Genomic DNA, 16,484 nt, shown 5'->3' on the forward strand with positions numbered 1-16,484 from the left:
TCCGGATTGCTGCATTTTGAACGTGGTGTTGGATTTACTGTGTGGCTCATCATAGACGGAAAAGAGACAGGAAACCCCACAAAAAGAAAAGAGATCAAACAGACAAGATGGGTAGTGCCCAACAGGATGTCGAGCTCCAGGACTTTGGGAGCATATTCAGTCTCGAAGGCAAGGTCGCTGTCGTGACTGGAGGTTCGCGAGGACTAGGACTGAATGTCGCCTCTGGGTAAGCTACACAACCCACATCCTTCACCGGGGACGTTGGGGCACGCTGACACCCAAGTCAATAGATTCCTGCAAGCCGGCTGCTCCAAGGTCTACATCACTTCCCGCAAGGCCAAAGCGTGCGAAGAAGCCGTTGCCGCCCTCAATGCGCTCCCCAACAAACGACCTGGCGCAGTCGCCATCTCCATCCCCGCCGATGCGGCCAAGATCTCAGAAATCGAACGTCTCGCGGCCGAGATCGCAAAGACCACCGACCACGTCGACATCCTCTTCGCAAACGCCGGCGCAACGTGGGGAGCCCCCTTTGACACACACCCGGAAAACGCTTTCAGCAAGGTCATGGATCTAAATGTCAAGAGCGTGTTTTATACCGTGCAGAAACTCGCCCCGCTATTGCAGAAGAACGCAACCACAGAGAACCCCAGCAGAGTCATCATAACTGCAAGCGTCGCTGGTATCGGCGTTGGCACGGTCGGCGAAAACTCGACACCCGCCTACGCGGCGTCCAAGGCGGCGGCGATACACCTGGCCAAGAACCTGGCCGTCGAGCTCGGCCCCCGAGGAATCATCACCAACGCCGTCGCCCCCGGCTTCTACCCCACCAAGATGGCTTCTGGCCTGCTAGAGTTGCAGGGAGGACAGGCCGCCATGGCAGCCGAAGTACCGAACAAGAGGCTTGGGCGTCCTGAGGATATTGCGGGTTTGGTGGTCTTTTTGGGCAGCAGGGCGGCGTCACACATCAACGGTGCCGTCATCACGACCGATGGCGGCGCCATTCTCGCACGGGGCAGGCTATAGAGGGAAACCAGACATGCTAATATTAGATTCTCTTGCGCATCTAGTTTCGGACCATTTCTTTAAACGCGAAGGTAGTGATAAAATGATGTAACAACGCTACATTCAACGCTCGACCGGCGTCAGCCTGATCTTTAGCGGCTGAAGTTCCCACAGAACCTATTCCAAGAGTCAGCGAGTCAGCATGTAACAGGCCACCGCCGGGGATTTGTAGAGAAGCAAGGGGAAACTCTCACATAGAACCTCGCATCTTCCACCCAGGTAGGATGATCCCCATCGAGTTCCATGTCGAAGTGCCACAGCAGCTTTGCAATGACGAGGCGTGCTTCGGTGAGAGCCACCCTAGTTTGAAATGATTAGGAACGGAGCCTTTGACAGATATCGCACCTGCATAGGTATATACTTTACATATACTCGTATATATTCTGTATATACCTGTGTGTAAATCAGAAGGAGAGGGGGAGAGACTCACTGCTTGCCAATACAATTGCGAGGACCCAGGCTAAAGGGCTTCAGGATCTCGTCGGCCTGTAACCCCGAGGGACCTTTGTTGCCGAGCTCATCGAGCCATCTTTCCGGTCGGAATTCCTTGGGGTTGTCGAACAGTCGGCCGGACCGGCCCATGTGCCACTGGCCCATTGAGACGTAGGTCTGTCAACATTTCACAAATGGTTCTCGTTCGTTAGTCTCTGCGCTTCAAGGCGTAGCGGGCAAGATATAGGAGAGATACTGAGGGAAAAGGGAAATGTGGGATCGGTCTTTCAAAACAAGGAAGGGGAAAAGGGAAAGAAAACTTACTCCTTCCGGCACAAACTCGCCGGCGATCAGGTGGCCTCCCTTGGGCGTGGTTCGCGGCGTGATGTAGCTGGCGACGGGGAAGATCCTCAGGGCCTCGTCGACGGTCGCCCTGAGATAGGGCAAGTTGGAGGTCGCCCGGACGGTGATGTCCCCGCTGGCCGAGAAGGTGCGGCGAATCTCGTCCTGGAGCTTCTTCATGACGCGCGGCGTCTTGCAGAGGTGGTAAAAGGTCGCACTGAGGCAGGTGCTCGTCGTCTCGGCGCCGCCACCGACGATGAGCACCGAGTTTGAGACGACCTCGTCGTGGGTGAGGCGGTTGCCGTCCTTCATCTCGCGTAGCATCAGGCCCACGATGTCGGGTCTCTTCTTCTTCTTCTTCTCCTTACCGCCCTCGTCGTCCTCATCCTCCTCGTCCTCACGATCGAGTCGCTGCTTCACCGCCGAATTGGCCGCGTTGAAGAAGTTGTTCCTCTCCTGCAACTGTTTCGCCGTCATCAACGGCAGCAGCATCCCCTCAGTAATGCCGAAGCGGCGGAACTGGTTGAAGATGGTGGCCTTTTTGAGGCCCTCCAAGAGGAAGCTCGGCCAGGGGTGCATGCGGCGGTTCTTGAGACAGTCAAACTCCTGATCCAGGGCCAGCTGGCCGATCACGTCGTTGAGCGTCCAGAGGAACCACTCGACCATGTTCTGCGAGCCCTCGTGGCAGGCCTCGGTCAGTTGTGTACAGAGCAGGTCGACGTAGTGCTGCATCACGGGCTCAACTTCCAGGACCCCCGTGGTCGTGAAGGCAGGGTTGGCGAGGCGCCGCAGCCGAGTGTGGTCCGTGTCGCTGGCCATGATCATGCTCTCGGGCACCTTGCGCGTCTCGGCCGACGGGAAGTGGAAACGCGTTTTCTGCAGCTGAGGTCGACTGTTGTAGATCTGGGCCCAGCCTTCCGGGTTCGTGAAAGAAAGCTCATCGGGCGCGATTCGCACCACTGGTCCATATTTTGTGTGGATGGCGTCGATGCTCTTGTATAGATCGCCGCGAGCCTGACGCCAGGAAGCCGGGAGACGAGACGCTCTCCACAGTAACGGCCCTGGGTATTTGGCCAGTGGATGAAATGGCGATATATTGTACAGCAGTCGAAGCAGTGTAAAGCCGAGTAGCTGCGAGAGTGACGCACAAATAGATCAGTGTTGACTTTTCAAAGGCTCCCCCCAGGCATACATGACATTTCAGGGGCGACTTACCGCGGAGACTGTGTATATCCAGCCCCAGATACCGAGCAGCACATAGCGCGGGAGAGCGGCATCCTGGGCGGTGGTTGTCATAGTCATCTGTAGGGTCCTCTCTAGCGGGAGATCAATGGAATCGTTTTAATGTCAACACGGATGAACTTGTAAACATCTATCTCATGTTGTAGGCATATATATATATATACCTAGCCATGTAGGTGATGAGTACAGCTGGAATCTCAAACAGTCGCAAATTACTCGTTGTTGCTTAGTGCTTATACTCAACACAATCCGTCGCTCGCCATGGCAAGACAGCAAATACTACATTGGTGCATACCTCGGCCTTACGACAAGCGGCACAATTCAAGGGGCCAAAACAACGTACCAAAACAAAGGTATGTGTCCAATGTACAGTATGTATGTAGTTGTGTCGTAGCTGGATTGTAGTCATAGACAAGGCTATTCCTCTTACCTGGGATATGCTCTATTCGATGTCCTGGCCACGGTCATCGTCGTCGTGTTTGGTCTCTCTATCTGTACAACCGAAGAAATTCCACCAAAGCCATCATCGCCATCGCTTGACCATACGGCATACTGGTCCTCTCTATATCCAGATAATGCTTGAGATCCTTGCCCATCCCGGTCCCAAAGCTGACATCCGACAATTCGCCATCTTTGCTGATCCGTCGAATCACGGCCTTGATTGCTCTCGTTGCAACGTCCAGATATTCCTTTGAGATGTACCGTCTCCGTATCGATTTCAGAAGACCATAAGCGAATCCCGCAGTGGCCGATGCTTCCTGATAACTCCCTTCCTCTTCTGACACGTCGAGCAAAGTCCGCCACATGCCCTCTTTGGTTTGTAAGGCCCGCAGAGCTCTGCATTGTGCCTGTAACACACCGACCAGGTATAATCTTAGGCCGTCGTTCGAAGGCAAGTCCAGGAGCTCGATGAAATCCGGAATTGCAATCGTCACCCAGCTATTGCCCCGGGCCCATCTCGCTCGCGCAAAATTATGGCCCAATTGAGCATCACCGTCATCGGTAAATTGCCAACCGTGAAAGAAGAGCCCGGTCCGAGGGTCGTAAAGGTACTGTATGTGTAGTAGAAACTGCCGTTTGGCTTCTTCCACATAGCCGGGGCGATTGAGTAGTCTCCCAATCTTTGCCAGAGGCATAACGGTCATCATAAGCGTGTCATCCCAGAGTTGGTTGTGGTTCTCTTCAAGATACGTTATATGCTGCATCCCCCCAAAAGTTGTTCGAGGCAAATCATGCATCGCCCACTCCGCCCAAGACTCCAACCAAGGCAGATAGCTTGGTTCTCTCGTCTCTTCATATAGATATGCCAGAGAGAGAAAGGCTGCCATGGTGTTGATATTTTTGGTGGTGCCTTCAGCTAACCTCCTCGAAAACCAGTCTTCCATGGTGCTGAGTGCCACTGGAGAGGATGTCACCGCATGATATTGATACAGGCCATACAAGCCAATTCCATGAGTCCATTCCCAATCATGCCAACCTTTGGTGTCGATAATCCGTCCGTCGGGCAGCTTCAACAAGAAATGCCCTGTCTCGTCTTTGATGTTGACCAGATTGTGGATCAGTAGTTCGATCTTTTGTGAGATATCTGTTGCAGTCAACCCGTCAATAGCCAAAGGAGATGGCATGATTCTCGCTGCCCGTGTTGTTGAGCAGTCCAATAACCTTCTCGTACGCTATTTATCCTCACCGTTCTTCGTCAAATGTCCTTCTCCTCCCGGCATCAAATATACCGAGATGGTTTTAACCCCTATAATCCTGGTTTCTGCAGCCAAGAGTTGGATGAGACTTGTTTTGTGGGTTTGTGGGGGTCTTACTCTCGATTGGGTGTGATCGACCTAGCGAGACTGCGGAGATGCCAATGGAGACTTTTCCTTCGGGCCGTTCATGAGGTCCGCATTTGGGCAAAGTCCGGGGGAGGCCAATGGTAGAGTCCAACTCTGTAGTCCGACTGGGGAGTCCAACTGAACCTCTCCCTTTGTCTGCAGACCTTATCCTCGCAAATAAGAGTTAATGCTCTCCTTCGGTTGATTGTCCTCCGAGGCTTTCGTTCGTTGTTGTACCGAAGGGCATGGACTGCAACAGCATATAGGGAAATGGTGCACAGCTGGAGGTGTTTGAGGAGCAGAGGCTATATTCCCACCCAGCTGGGGCTTTCAAACCATTTGCACTTACACTATCGACACCTCAAGAAGCACTATGGCTGGATCGGATCATATCGTTGGCGACGCTGCGCCCTCTCCAGACGCCAACCAGAAAGGTGCTTTGGAGAAGCAGGACATCTCTGAGATCGAGAGGGTGGTGTCCGGTGGCAGCGATCTGCAGAAGGATTTCATCGACTATGACCGTATCGACAAGGACGTCGCAAAGTATGCGAATGCGACGCATGTCGAGATATCCAAGGAAGAAAACAGGCGCTTGAGACGCATGATTGACAGGCGCGTGCTTGCCATAATGGTTCCAACGTACTTCCTTCAAGCTCTCGACAAAGGTACCATATCTTTTGCTTCCATCATGGGCATTCGAGAGGACTTGAATCTCCACGCACAACAGGTAGGAACCCATCCAAAACTGAAGTCCAGTAGCTGACCCAATTGCAGTACTCGTGGCTCACAACCTGTATCTATATCGCCGTCCTCATTGTGGAATATCCCACAAACTGGACTATCCAGAGGGTGCCGATTGCAAAGTACCTTGCTTTAAACATTTGTCTCTGGGGCGCAGTACTCGCTCTCCACTCGGTTGCAACGAATTTTGCCACAATCGTGACCCTGAGGACGTTGCTAGGCATCTTCGAAGCGGTCTGTCAGCCCAGTTTCCTCATCCTCAGTAGCATGTGGTACAAGCGAGAAGAACAGGCCGAAACGGTAACATATTGGTACATGATGAAGTAAGTTCTCAGACAACGCAATATTGAAGGTCGTAAAGTCTTAATGGGCTTTGTATCTTCGACAAAGTCATTTCGGCGCTGATGACAAAACAGTGGAGGCCAGCAAATCGTGGGTGGCTTACTGGCATATTGCTTCACCCAAATCCAGTCTGGGCCTCTGAAATCGTGGCAGGCGATTTTCATTGCCTATGGCTGCTTTTCCGTGCTTTGGGGGCTTTTCGTCGGCTGGTGGATGCCTGATTCTCCAATGAAAGCAAAGTGCTTCTCAGAAGAGGACAAGAAGTTGATGGTTGAGCGAGTGAGGAGCAATCAAACAGGACTGCAAAACAAGAAGTTCCGTCCAGAGCAGGTCAAGGAAGCATTCCTGGATCCACAGACGTACTGCTACTGTCTCATCCAGATTTGCACAACTTTGCCCACTTCTGGCTTAGGAGCTTTTGCGAATATCATCATCACAGGTAAGGACGGAATTCCGCATGCGATAACTGAAAGTACTGACTTTGCCACAAGGATTCAACTTCACCGTCCTTCAGACACAGCTGCTTGCAATGGTTCTTGGTGCTGTGATAATCATCATCTTGCTTACCTCGACATGGCTCGTTAAGAAATTCCATCAGAATTGCTTGGTTATGGGGCTCTTCATCATACCGTAATACTCTCCTCCAATCTGGTCCGTGCTGAACTAACAAGATATCAGATCTTTCGTAGGCACGATCGTGTTGATGAGCGTCCGGAACACAGACACGGCGACCAAAGTGGGATTGCTCATCAGCTACTATATTGTGCTCTCATTCTGGGCCGCTCAGACGCTCGCTATGAGCATGATTTCTCGAAATGTTGGAGGTCAGACGAAGAAGTCAATCGTTGTCACAATGAATTTTGTAGCCTGGTGCACCGGAAATGCCGTCGGTTTGTGATTCTCCTAGCTCTTGACGTTGATCATAATGGCTCACTAACTCGACGACGACAGGTCCGCAGGTGTTTCTGTCATATGATGCCCCACGCTATTTCATTGCCTTCAGCACTCACCTCGGCTGCTATGTTCTCCTTGTGCTGGTGATTGCGTTCCTCTGGCTCCATCTCAAGCGGCAGAATCGGAAGAAGGACGAGTTGGTTTCTGCCGGGATTCGAGAGGCCAAAGATGATAATTACGTGCACGCATTTGATGATTTGACGGACCGAGAGAATCCAAACTTTAGGTACATATATTGATGAAAGAGGCGGGATGAGAGGCTGTGGTGAAGTTTGTCGTCGGCGATCTTGAACGAATGACCCATAGTACTTTCTGTCTGACAGTTACTTAATTCAGGCAGTCTTAGTAGTCAGGTAGTGCACCGCCAGTTGAGGAAGAGAAAGTAGTGTCAGACAGCATTGTTTATTGTTGCCCTGTGCAACCCCTCAATAATAACATTAAAGTGCATGCGCTGCGCACAGGCACCGTTGCCATGATCATGAACTCAATCAGATTGTCTGTCGTCGCATGATGGCGATGTGCGCGTCTGCAAATCCCTCTTTCTTGGACGAGGAACCAGATGTATGCGCATTCCAACAGTCCTCTCCGCTTTCACTACGGCAGCATCCATCCTCTTCGCCTTCGACTACTCCACCCACTCCACCAGTGACAGAGAGCCCTCAAGCTCACGACTATAACTTCTCCGGCGCAGTATACGATGAGAGCACTTCTAACTCGGAGTCGGAAACCGTTTCGCAGCCAGATGATGGGTATGCAGAGAGCAGCGGGGATGCCGGCCAGCGCGTCTTCTCAGGATGCTCCTCGATTTCTTCTTTCCCGACGTCAATATCACAGCCCCTACACTCCGAGCCAGAGCAGTATGGCCCTCGAACACCCCCAAAACGAGACTCGCACGGATTCTACTCCTTTGAACGATCTGGGGGCTCCCGCCCCGCGACGACGTCCCCTCGAAACCTCCGCGGTTACCGCACGGCATTTCGCCATCCGAGCAGTGTCAAAGCTTTGCAGATGAAAGATGAAGCAATGAGTGAGACAAACAGTGTGATAAGGCACCACAGACGGACTGGTTCACAAATGTCGTCGTACAGTCAGAGGAGTTTGTTCTCAGTTCGGACGTCTCCGACCAAGAGATCTAGCCAGTCTCACCACACATCACCCCTGAAAGGCAGCACCAATCTCAAAAAAGAATTCCCTCTTATCCTCTTGCACTGTACATTGCTAGCACCCAATCAACCTTTCCAACCCTCGGCTGAAGAAAGTGCAACCCTCAGCGAACTGCTGCCAGAGGAGTACAAGCAACGTTGGCTAGCTCTCCGAGACAGACTGAAAGATGTCGAGATCAGCAGCAGAGGGATTCTAATTCCCCATCCCAAGGATGATTATGAGCTGCTAGAAGAACGACTTTTGGAGAGTCTGGAACTCGAAAAACCTCGCATCAGGCAGAATCACTTCTTCAACACCGGCGGGACTAGTATAGACAGTGGGTTTGAGAGTGGCAGCCTTACCGAAGATGAGGCTGATCTTGACGGCCAAGGTTCTCTCAAGTGTCCGGACTGTGGCGGGCATCTGTCTGTGGAAGAGCCGCGTCGTCTGTGGGATGTCAAAGTTTTCGCTGCCAATGGTTTGATGCGGGCTGGAGCATGGGCCGCAGCATGGCAAGAGATGGAGAAGGTCGACGTGGAAATCAACGTTCGCCTACCAGAAGAGATTTGCCGAGAACTTGAGACAAAGCTCGCATTCATCGAAGACGGACAGACGGACCCAAGCCCACTGGACCCAAGTGACACAGTTGCCGATCATGAATTGCCCATGTCCCGAGAACAAGAGGTATACGGCGACGTTGGAAGACTTGAAAGCAAGGTCGATATGACCAACTTCCAGAGGCAGTCAATGCTGGAACCGCCTAGCCCATATTCTTTCGAGCAAGACGCACAGCCCCCACCAGCTGGTCACGGTGGAGGATTCAGCAAAGAGAGCCGAAACCTCCTCGTGGGCGTACTGAGCATCTTGGTATTGTTTTTTGCATTGGCAGGCAAGCAAGGAGCGCTCAAAGAGAACCCTGTACCGACATTACAGTTGACGACGCAAATAACGGAAGTCCTCACCACTACAGTCACGACGACGAGTGTCGCGCTCTCGACGGCAACTGTGACAACCTCTGTCAGTACACAAATTCCACATGAGTGTTCTCTATCAGAAGGCGCGGATGATTTGATGGCTACGCCAACGGAAGATTTACTAGAATTACCCGCAGCCACAGAAGCATCCAGCCCACCGCTCGAAACAATGCAAGAGGCCACAACCAAGGTAGACGCACAACAGAGCACTCTATTAGAAAATAAGGAGGATGGGTCTGACTTGGCATCTGAACAGGAGGGTACAGATACGAGCGCCTTGCGCGGTCTAGACTCCACCAAGACGGATGGCCAGATAGCGCAGACAGATGACGCAGGGCACCTCTGATAAAAGTCTGTGGGGAAAGTGACCTGGAATACTAGGTACGAGCATGTGGGTTAACAAGCTGTCAATATTGACTAAGAAGGTATGAGGTTCGGAAGGGCGAAGAGGGCAACGGGGTGGGTGGATGATGATTACGCCAAGTCGTGTTGCCAACGGCGGCGCCAACGGTGCCAACAATGCGGCTGACCATGATGATGTGTATATTTTGAAAGCGTTGAAGCGTTGGAGTTTATCATTTGATGACAGGGTGGATTGTGGGATTTGGCAGATAATACGAGTAGACAGTCTATACAAAGGGGGTGACAAGCAAAGAGAAAGATCCATGTGGCATTTCTGTTTGGGCGGGAAACGGGCACACGGGCAAACTCCCTCCTTGGCATCCTGGCATTCCTGCCCAGGGAGGACAGGCCCGTTCTGGCCCGATGGTTTCTCGTATCAACGCATCCTCCCCCTTCCTCGATGTCCCTTTTGACAAAATAAGATGGAACCGTCACCACCCTCCCTTTGCAGATCACCTAGTACTCGTACCGAGTACATTGCCGAGTACAGTCAGTACGCGGTATCTCGTACAGGTAATCCACAGGAATGAGATAGGAATCAGATTCCGAAACCCCCTTGGCCTATCGCATGGGCGCATCGCCACCATGGTCTTGGTCCCCTCCTTCCATCTCCCTCGCACATTGTTCGTTGCTTGTACAAAGAAAACATCTATACCTTCTCTGTAAGAGTACAGAGTGCAGAATACAGAATACAGAGTACAGAATGTTGTGAGGAATATCTGACAATTCCCTCCCAATTCGAGTAATAGTATGACCAGTGCAGACACGTCCCCAATTGCTACAAAAGTACGAAGTGCTGTTACAAGTACAAATGAAGCATGGCAGCTGAAAAGGGGATGCCAGGGGAAAAGTGAACCATGCACCATCTTCTCAGCTCATTCACACCCTGCACTACTACCACCAATACCACCTCGGCAACGTTCATTCCATCATCCCTCACTTTCGCTACCGAGTACCTTTTCTCACCATTTCGGCGACATGAGGCTGAGAAAGACAGCGATTAGCACCAAGATTTGACCGCCCCAAAAAGCCAAAATTGGCGCAATTTTCCGGGTAATCTAAGACGCCTGCCGAATCAGTCCGGGACGCGAGGGACAGGCTTCGGGTGGGCCAACAACGTTCAAAAATACCCCCCTGGGTAGATACTACACAGGAGGGGGCAAGGCTGACAAAAAATTATCATATTATTTTCGTCTTGCAACCCGTCTTTCTCGAAAGCTTACACGGATTTGTTCAGACCTTTTGTCTCTTGCTGGAACATCCATATTCGACGGGCTATACCCCAGAGCGGCACGGTCCAAAAGTCATAGCACCTCGCTGTCGATCAACAGGATGACGGCGCCAAGTCTTTTTGATCTTCCTTTAGAGATCCGTCTCGACATCTTCCGTTTAGTATTTGGCCAGGGAAAGGTTGTTATTCAGAACCCAGCGGATGATGACAGCTGCGCTCTGATACCCCGGCGGGCACATTTTGAGAACCACTCTTCGAGGTCAGCTCAACTCTTGAGGGTCAACAAAACAATACTCCTGGAAGCCAGACCCATCCTCTATGCCAACACGGTCTTCCATGTCATGAACCACGCCTTTGCCGGAAAGTTGCCCACTCGGATCACCGATGGTCATCTGTGTGCGCCGTATATCAAACATCTGGTCTGGCAGCTGGATTGCGACTTGCTGAAGCATTTTTACCCTGAAGATCTTCAACTCGACTTGGGTGAAGTGGCTCGCTGGAGCAGTCTGGAAATCCGTTGTCGAGCTGAGACGTGGCGGAACTCATTTCTGGGTGAATGGTGTGATCGCCAGGCTTTTGTGAGAGGGAAAGCCCAGGTCCTGGAGTATGCGCAACTATTTCACCATGCCATGCGCCGGGGCAAAGCAGGGAGAATTGCCTTGATAGAGGACCGTAGTCAACTGGGAAGGGGACGCATCATCGTGGGACTGAACAGCAACCGCGTGGCTTCAGAGCAGCAGCGATCTTTGGACGACCTGTGTACCATCGCCACTTACTGACCGCACCGCTCGTCCTACTGACAATCGGGGGCAACAGCACAAACACTAGCATCCGATCGCGAAATGTTAGTCGATGGCCCTCGCCAAGGCAGGCCTTCCCTATTGAAGCCAGACTGCGACCTGCAGAAAAAGGTGGCATGGAATGGGGATTGATCCGCGTCCATCATACTTTTGGACTGCCCGATCCAGAGACTCATGCTCGGCTACGTCGGCGTCTCTCGTGTCTACGTATGGTGCCAATCGACGCCTTGCTGCAGTGTTCGGACAACTTGACGGCTAGGGTCGACGTGTGAGGGGTCGGAGCCGGTTAGAGGGTTCAAGAAGCCCAGTCGAGCAAAATTAGCGACTGCTGCAGCAATCAGGAAACTCCAGATCAATGTAACTTTTGGACGGATTGTAGGGGCACCCAAGCATTGGGTTCGATCTCCGAAGTTCAGGCTGAGAGGGTAGATGTCAAGGATGCTAGCTGCTGGGCATTGTTGAATTGTGGAACTGTCATCTCTGATGGGGGAGGCACATACCTAACTTGTTCTCTGCCCTTATTCGGAAGTATCTTAGGTTTGGCAGGAGGAAAGAGAAAGTGGTGGCCAAGAGACCGGAGGGACAGAGGGATGAGCAATGACGCAAGTTAGACCCGGATCATCCAGGCACCTGATGGGTTTAGAGAGTCTTCACCTATAAGGAGAGCCTGGAAGTGCTTCTGGCTACTGGCTAATGGGCGCTAGTGCTTGAACCGACTCACTAAGGAACTGGAACCGCCCAGGCTTATGAGGTGCTTGGGTACTTGGGTACTTGGGTACTTGGGTACGAGTTACTCAAATCTCACAGTGTTCAAGTACAAAGTACGTCAGACCCACCTCCACGTTTCTTCTCTCTTTGGCCTCATAGCGATCGGCGACCTGTTTCCCCAAAGTGTTCTATCAAAAGTCACAGTCAACTAACTCACTTGTCCCCGGTACTCAAGCTAGTCACCATGGCGTGTCCAAACCCTCTTCAAGAGCTGCCTTTTCGGGCTTTGTGATTCAGATTGGACTCACCTGGTGGCCCGAGCTCCAGTCCGTGCCGTCATAGCTATCTCTTTCTGTCATGGTCATCTTCATGGTCATTATCAGAGTTTTGTTAGGTTGTTCCTTTGTAACTAGGTAACTCATTCACTCTCCTTGTCACTTTCTGTCACATTTCCCTGGAACACATTTCCCTGGAAAACATTACCGGATCGACTGCCTCTCAAAGGCGGACAGATGGGGGCCATGGTCTATTCTCAATGCCTATTGAGATGGATGATAAGAACAAGAAGAACAAGAGGCATCAAATGGGTATTCACTCATCACTCATCGTACCACCTCCACATGACCATGAGTGCTAGGAGGTGCTAGTTAACTTAGGTAACTTGTTAGTACATACAGAGTACACTTTTACAAAGTATGACCGCATGTACCGACAGTGGGAGGTGTAATTTCAGCCTTGATGGTGGTGGTGATGGTGGTGGTAGTGGTTGTAGTGATGATGATGATGATGATGGCGGAGGTGGTGTTGATGGTGCTGTCGGTCGTCATTGCAGTGTGTCCATTCTTAGCTCTTGCCCAACTCACCAATTAATGGATTTCCAATCTATCGCCGTTCGTTTCTCTTCACACCTGGTTTGTGGTGTTTCTTGTTCCCTCTCGTACCCTGTCAACAACCCTGACACCTTTTCCCGGCTTCCGTCAAAGGTGCATGCATTACATCCCCTCCATTTTAAAGGGCTTGCATTGCTCGTGCTGGCAACTGATCAGCTACTAACCATTGTCGGTTACTCTTGTGTAACCTGCCATCCAATCCTTTCCCTCCTATGCATACCTTTTGTCACTTTGGTCACTCTTGGTTTGACTTCTCGTCAGCTCGTCCTGGCTCTACCCCGCAATAAGGCCAAATTCCCTCGTCATGCCTGCTTCTTCTCTTCCGCCAACTGCGCTCGTTACTTCGGTCCTAGGTCTTGCGAAGTACCTCGTCTCTGCCATTCCCCTCCTTTCCACACCCACCGTCAACCCCGGCAGTACATGGTCACCAGGTATCGATTCGTTCGAGCCTTCCTCCCCCTAGTCACCGAACCTTCCTCGACATGCTCCGTACTTTCCGTCGTTGCTTGGACTACTTCGGAGAGCAGAAAAAAAAGAGAAGACCACATGCGCGCCAGTAGTGACGGGAAGAGCACCCTCACAGACTTGTTCCTCCATCATCTGACCCACTGCAGGGTGGAATCGCCCAGTCAGCCTCATCAGCACGAAGTCGCTAAGTATTTCGACCTACTTTGTTCGCACATTGCACCCTTGTTGGCACCCCATATCGCACCCCTTCTGCATCGTTTGATTCCCTCTCTGGCACCGAACCACCCCTCCTTTGGTTGTTCACTCTTGGCTTCCTCCGCTCTCATTGATCCGCCGGCACATCGAACAAGCCTCGTATCTCCACCTCCACCTCGTTCACCTCCACCAACCCCCGGTCATGCAAGCGCTGCCACTACGGCCATGGCATGTGCTTTGACACTCCCTCATTTGATGCCTCCCAACGCCTCACGAGACCGTTGACAACATTTGAGGTATCTACAGACGCCCACTCGATCGAGAAGTAGCTAACAACGACGTAAAAACAAAAAAAAAGTGACTCGTCTACTTTTCTTCTGGTCCATCCATTGCCTCCTCCCTGGTTCTTCCTTGCAGGAACCCCCTGGATCTCTCTTTACCTCTTCCGCTCTAACGAGTTTGTACTGCACCCGCAGTCCATGTCAATCCTGCTTTTCTGTCTCCTCCATTTAGTTGGTTTGGCTGTCCGATGTACATGAACGATTCTCAACTACTTCCGGCTATTCTTACCAGTATTTGACTCATTTCTGATCCATCCCTACCGCAGTCCCCGAAGTCCAGACAAAGTCTTGTCACCGCTCATCTACTGGCGGAGTCCCCAAGAGTCCGGAAGTGGTACATATGATCAGCGATTCCTCCAGTCTTCTCGTTTCAGGGTCAGATCACTTTTTGCTCAGGACCGGTGCAAGCAACACTTGGAACCAGAAAGAAAGAAAAAGTCTAACCCAGGGACGACGAGCCAGAGGGAGAGACAAATCAGATAAAGCAAGAGGTTTTCTCAAAACCTGCACCGCTGTCGCACCGCCTCTTCGCTACCGTCCCGCTCTTTTCTCCCTCCTGCGTTGGATTTGCCGGACCTGATTGGCCTCAGTTTGCCTTGTTGCACTTCCTCCCCGATCGCCGGTCACACCTTCTTCCCGCTCATTCATTCTATACCCCCCCCAGTCTCAGCCACGCTGGCGCCTGTCTGAAAGCACCGTGCAAGCTTAGCTCCTGCATCCTCGCAGCTTCCGGCTGTTGTGTGACGCTTGCTATCGTTGACCCAAATACACTTGCCTGCCTCTCCTAGCACCCGGTGTCTCGCGTGGCTGGCCTTGACTTCACGGGACATTCCTAGCCCAGAACAAGACTCGATCATGCCGATGGCAACTTCGACTGAAATTCACCTCTACTAAGCAGATACACTTCCGTCACCATGTCGTAAGTTCTCATGTCCCGAGTGGTACATTGGAAAATTGCACTAAAGGGCTTTGCTTGGTGCTCCAGCCTGGCTGGCTGCTCTTTCAGACTTGATTTCTGTGTCTTGACCTCATCGGTCCGAGTCTGACCTCCCCCGCGTATCAGATCACCTCCCCCAACCAAAAAGCAAAAGCAATTCGCTTCCACCACGTCCTCTCACATCAACAAGGAGGTACCGGCGCCTCAGGCTACGCTGGCACCCAAACCCGTTCCCGACATGCTTCACCCGCCAGCTTCTCCCCAAAATCCGCGCAAGCGACGGGCATCACACAGTCCCAAGCTGAATACACTTCCTCCGGGCACAGCTTTACCTTCGGACCCCGTCACTCCCAATGCCCATTTGCCGGCAGGGCTGGCGGACGAGACAGGCAAAAAGCGCGGGCGAACCAATACGCCGTGGACTGCCCAGGAGGAACAGAGATTGAAGCAAATGCGTGATTCTGGGCACAGCTGGAGTGAGATCGCAAAGGTTGTCCTCCGATCATTTTCCAACTTGGCCTTGTCTTTACTGATCCACGCCAGGCTTTCCCTGCACGGACTGAAGGCAGCGTGAAGAAGCACTGGTACAAGGTAGAGTGTGGTCTAATAGTACCGGAGTTGTTACTGATAGCGCGCTCCAGGATATGCATTATGCCGAGTTTGCCGAAGATGAGGTACGTGTGCATGTCAGTGATTCCCTCCTTTCTGGGCTAAACCGACAGCGCCTACAGTCCGCAGCCCTTCGGGAAGCTATAAAAGAATACGAAGCAAACAAGTGGAAAGCGATCGGGCAGAAGCTCGGCAAGCCAGCAAAGGTCAGTATCTAGTGGTGGTCCAATTGGACGCCCAGGCTCATGATAGCTTATTCTAGGCATGCGAACAATACGCAAAGGAGCATTTCAAGAATGGCTGATGTACACCTCCGCTGTTTACATCGAGCCGAAGCGCTGGCGTTGGAAGGTATTCGGACGATCTGGGTATTGCTGGGTTACTGAGCTGTCTTAGCTCGAAGGTATTGATAGGAGGGCTTGATCGCTACGAGAAGGGCAGACACAGACTGTATGGCCGCATCAATGGCATAATCGCGGATGATTGGCAGAGTGTCTCGATTCACAGTGACACTTGGGACAGAATCCCACCTCGTCAATGAAAGCTAAAAGCATTCAAGCGTGATGTGTTGTGTCTCTACCGTCTCTCCACCCCGTGAGTTGCGACCTGAAAGTGGCTTCGAGTGTTGGGTGTCTCATGCATCCTCAAAATCTGTCAACCATGCGGATGCCAATCACGAGGCCGTTTCCGAGCTTTGTGTTGCGTGAGTCTCTCTAATCATCTTGACCGCCAAAGGAGCCAATGGTTTGCATGTACCTCTCACCTGCAAGAGAGATAGGTATGCTGAAACTCCCTTTTTTCAAGGAGAAGGAAAGGTCAGAGGGACAGGAGGTCACTTACATAGAGGG

The 16,484-nt window shown here is 51.9% G+C and overlaps 7 protein-coding genes across 7 annotated transcripts; 5 read left to right on the plus strand and 2 right to left on the minus strand.

Annotated features, from left to right (window-relative positions):
• Positions 1 to 107: 107 nt before the first annotated feature.
• On the plus strand, positions 108 to 1,023 carry AYO20_11257 (hypothetical protein; the record flags this gene model as incomplete). The annotated part of the gene is made up of 2 exons (XM_022649509.1): positions 108 to 226; positions 291 to 1,023. 2 exons carry the CDS (start codon positions 108 to 110, stop codon positions 1,021 to 1,023), a joined length of 852 nt encoding a protein of 283 aa, XP_022494515.1.
• Positions 1,024 to 1,125: 102 nt separating this feature from the next.
• On the minus strand, positions 1,126 to 3,132 carry AYO20_11258 (hypothetical protein; the record flags this gene model as incomplete). The annotated part of the gene is made up of 5 exons (XM_022649510.1): positions 1,126 to 1,179; positions 1,257 to 1,362; positions 1,493 to 1,671; positions 1,819 to 2,967; positions 3,052 to 3,132. 5 exons carry the CDS (start codon positions 3,130 to 3,132, stop codon positions 1,126 to 1,128), a joined length of 1,569 nt encoding a protein of 522 aa, XP_022494516.1.
• Positions 3,133 to 3,566: 434 nt separating this feature from the next.
• On the minus strand, positions 3,567 to 4,703 carry AYO20_11259 (hypothetical protein; the record flags this gene model as incomplete). Its single annotated transcript, XM_022649511.1, has 1 exon — positions 3,567 to 4,703. The coding sequence occupies one exon, from the start codon at positions 4,701 to 4,703 to the stop codon at positions 3,567 to 3,569; it is 1,137 nt and encodes a 378-aa protein (XP_022494517.1).
• A 571-nt stretch (positions 4,704 to 5,274) lies between these two features.
• AYO20_11260 (hypothetical protein) lies at positions 5,275 to 7,177 on the plus strand (the record flags this gene model as incomplete). The annotated part of the gene is made up of 6 exons (XM_022649512.1): positions 5,275 to 5,628; positions 5,676 to 5,965; positions 6,059 to 6,423; positions 6,476 to 6,614; positions 6,663 to 6,874; positions 6,936 to 7,177. 6 exons carry the CDS (start codon positions 5,275 to 5,277, stop codon positions 7,175 to 7,177), a joined length of 1,602 nt encoding a protein of 533 aa, XP_022494518.1.
• A 271-nt stretch (positions 7,178 to 7,448) lies between these two features.
• On the plus strand, positions 7,449 to 9,401 carry AYO20_11261 (hypothetical protein; the record flags this gene model as incomplete). The annotated part of the gene is made up of 1 exon (XM_022649513.1): positions 7,449 to 9,401. One exon carries the CDS (start codon positions 7,449 to 7,451, stop codon positions 9,399 to 9,401), a length of 1,953 nt encoding a protein of 650 aa, XP_022494519.1.
• Positions 9,402 to 10,789: 1,388 nt separating this feature from the next.
• On the plus strand, positions 10,790 to 11,467 carry AYO20_11262 (hypothetical protein; the record flags this gene model as incomplete). The annotated part of the gene is made up of 1 exon (XM_022649514.1): positions 10,790 to 11,467. The coding sequence occupies one exon, from the start codon at positions 10,790 to 10,792 to the stop codon at positions 11,465 to 11,467; it is 678 nt and encodes a 225-aa protein (XP_022494520.1).
• Positions 11,468 to 15,265: 3,798 nt separating this feature from the next.
• Positions 15,266 to 15,940, plus strand: AYO20_11263 (hypothetical protein; the record flags this gene model as incomplete). Its single annotated transcript, XM_022649515.1, has 5 exons — positions 15,266 to 15,517; positions 15,571 to 15,618; positions 15,669 to 15,701; positions 15,759 to 15,842; positions 15,899 to 15,940. 5 exons carry the CDS (start codon positions 15,266 to 15,268, stop codon positions 15,938 to 15,940), a joined length of 459 nt encoding a protein of 152 aa, XP_022494521.1.
• Positions 15,941 to 16,484: the final 544 nt, after the last annotated feature.

The sequence above is a fragment of the Fonsecaea nubica genome, assembly GCF_001646965.1.
Source record: "Fonsecaea nubica strain CBS 269.64 chromosome Unknown Scaff142, whole genome shotgun sequence".
Lineage (NCBI taxonomy): Eukaryota > Fungi > Ascomycota > Eurotiomycetes > Chaetothyriales > Herpotrichiellaceae > Fonsecaea > Fonsecaea nubica.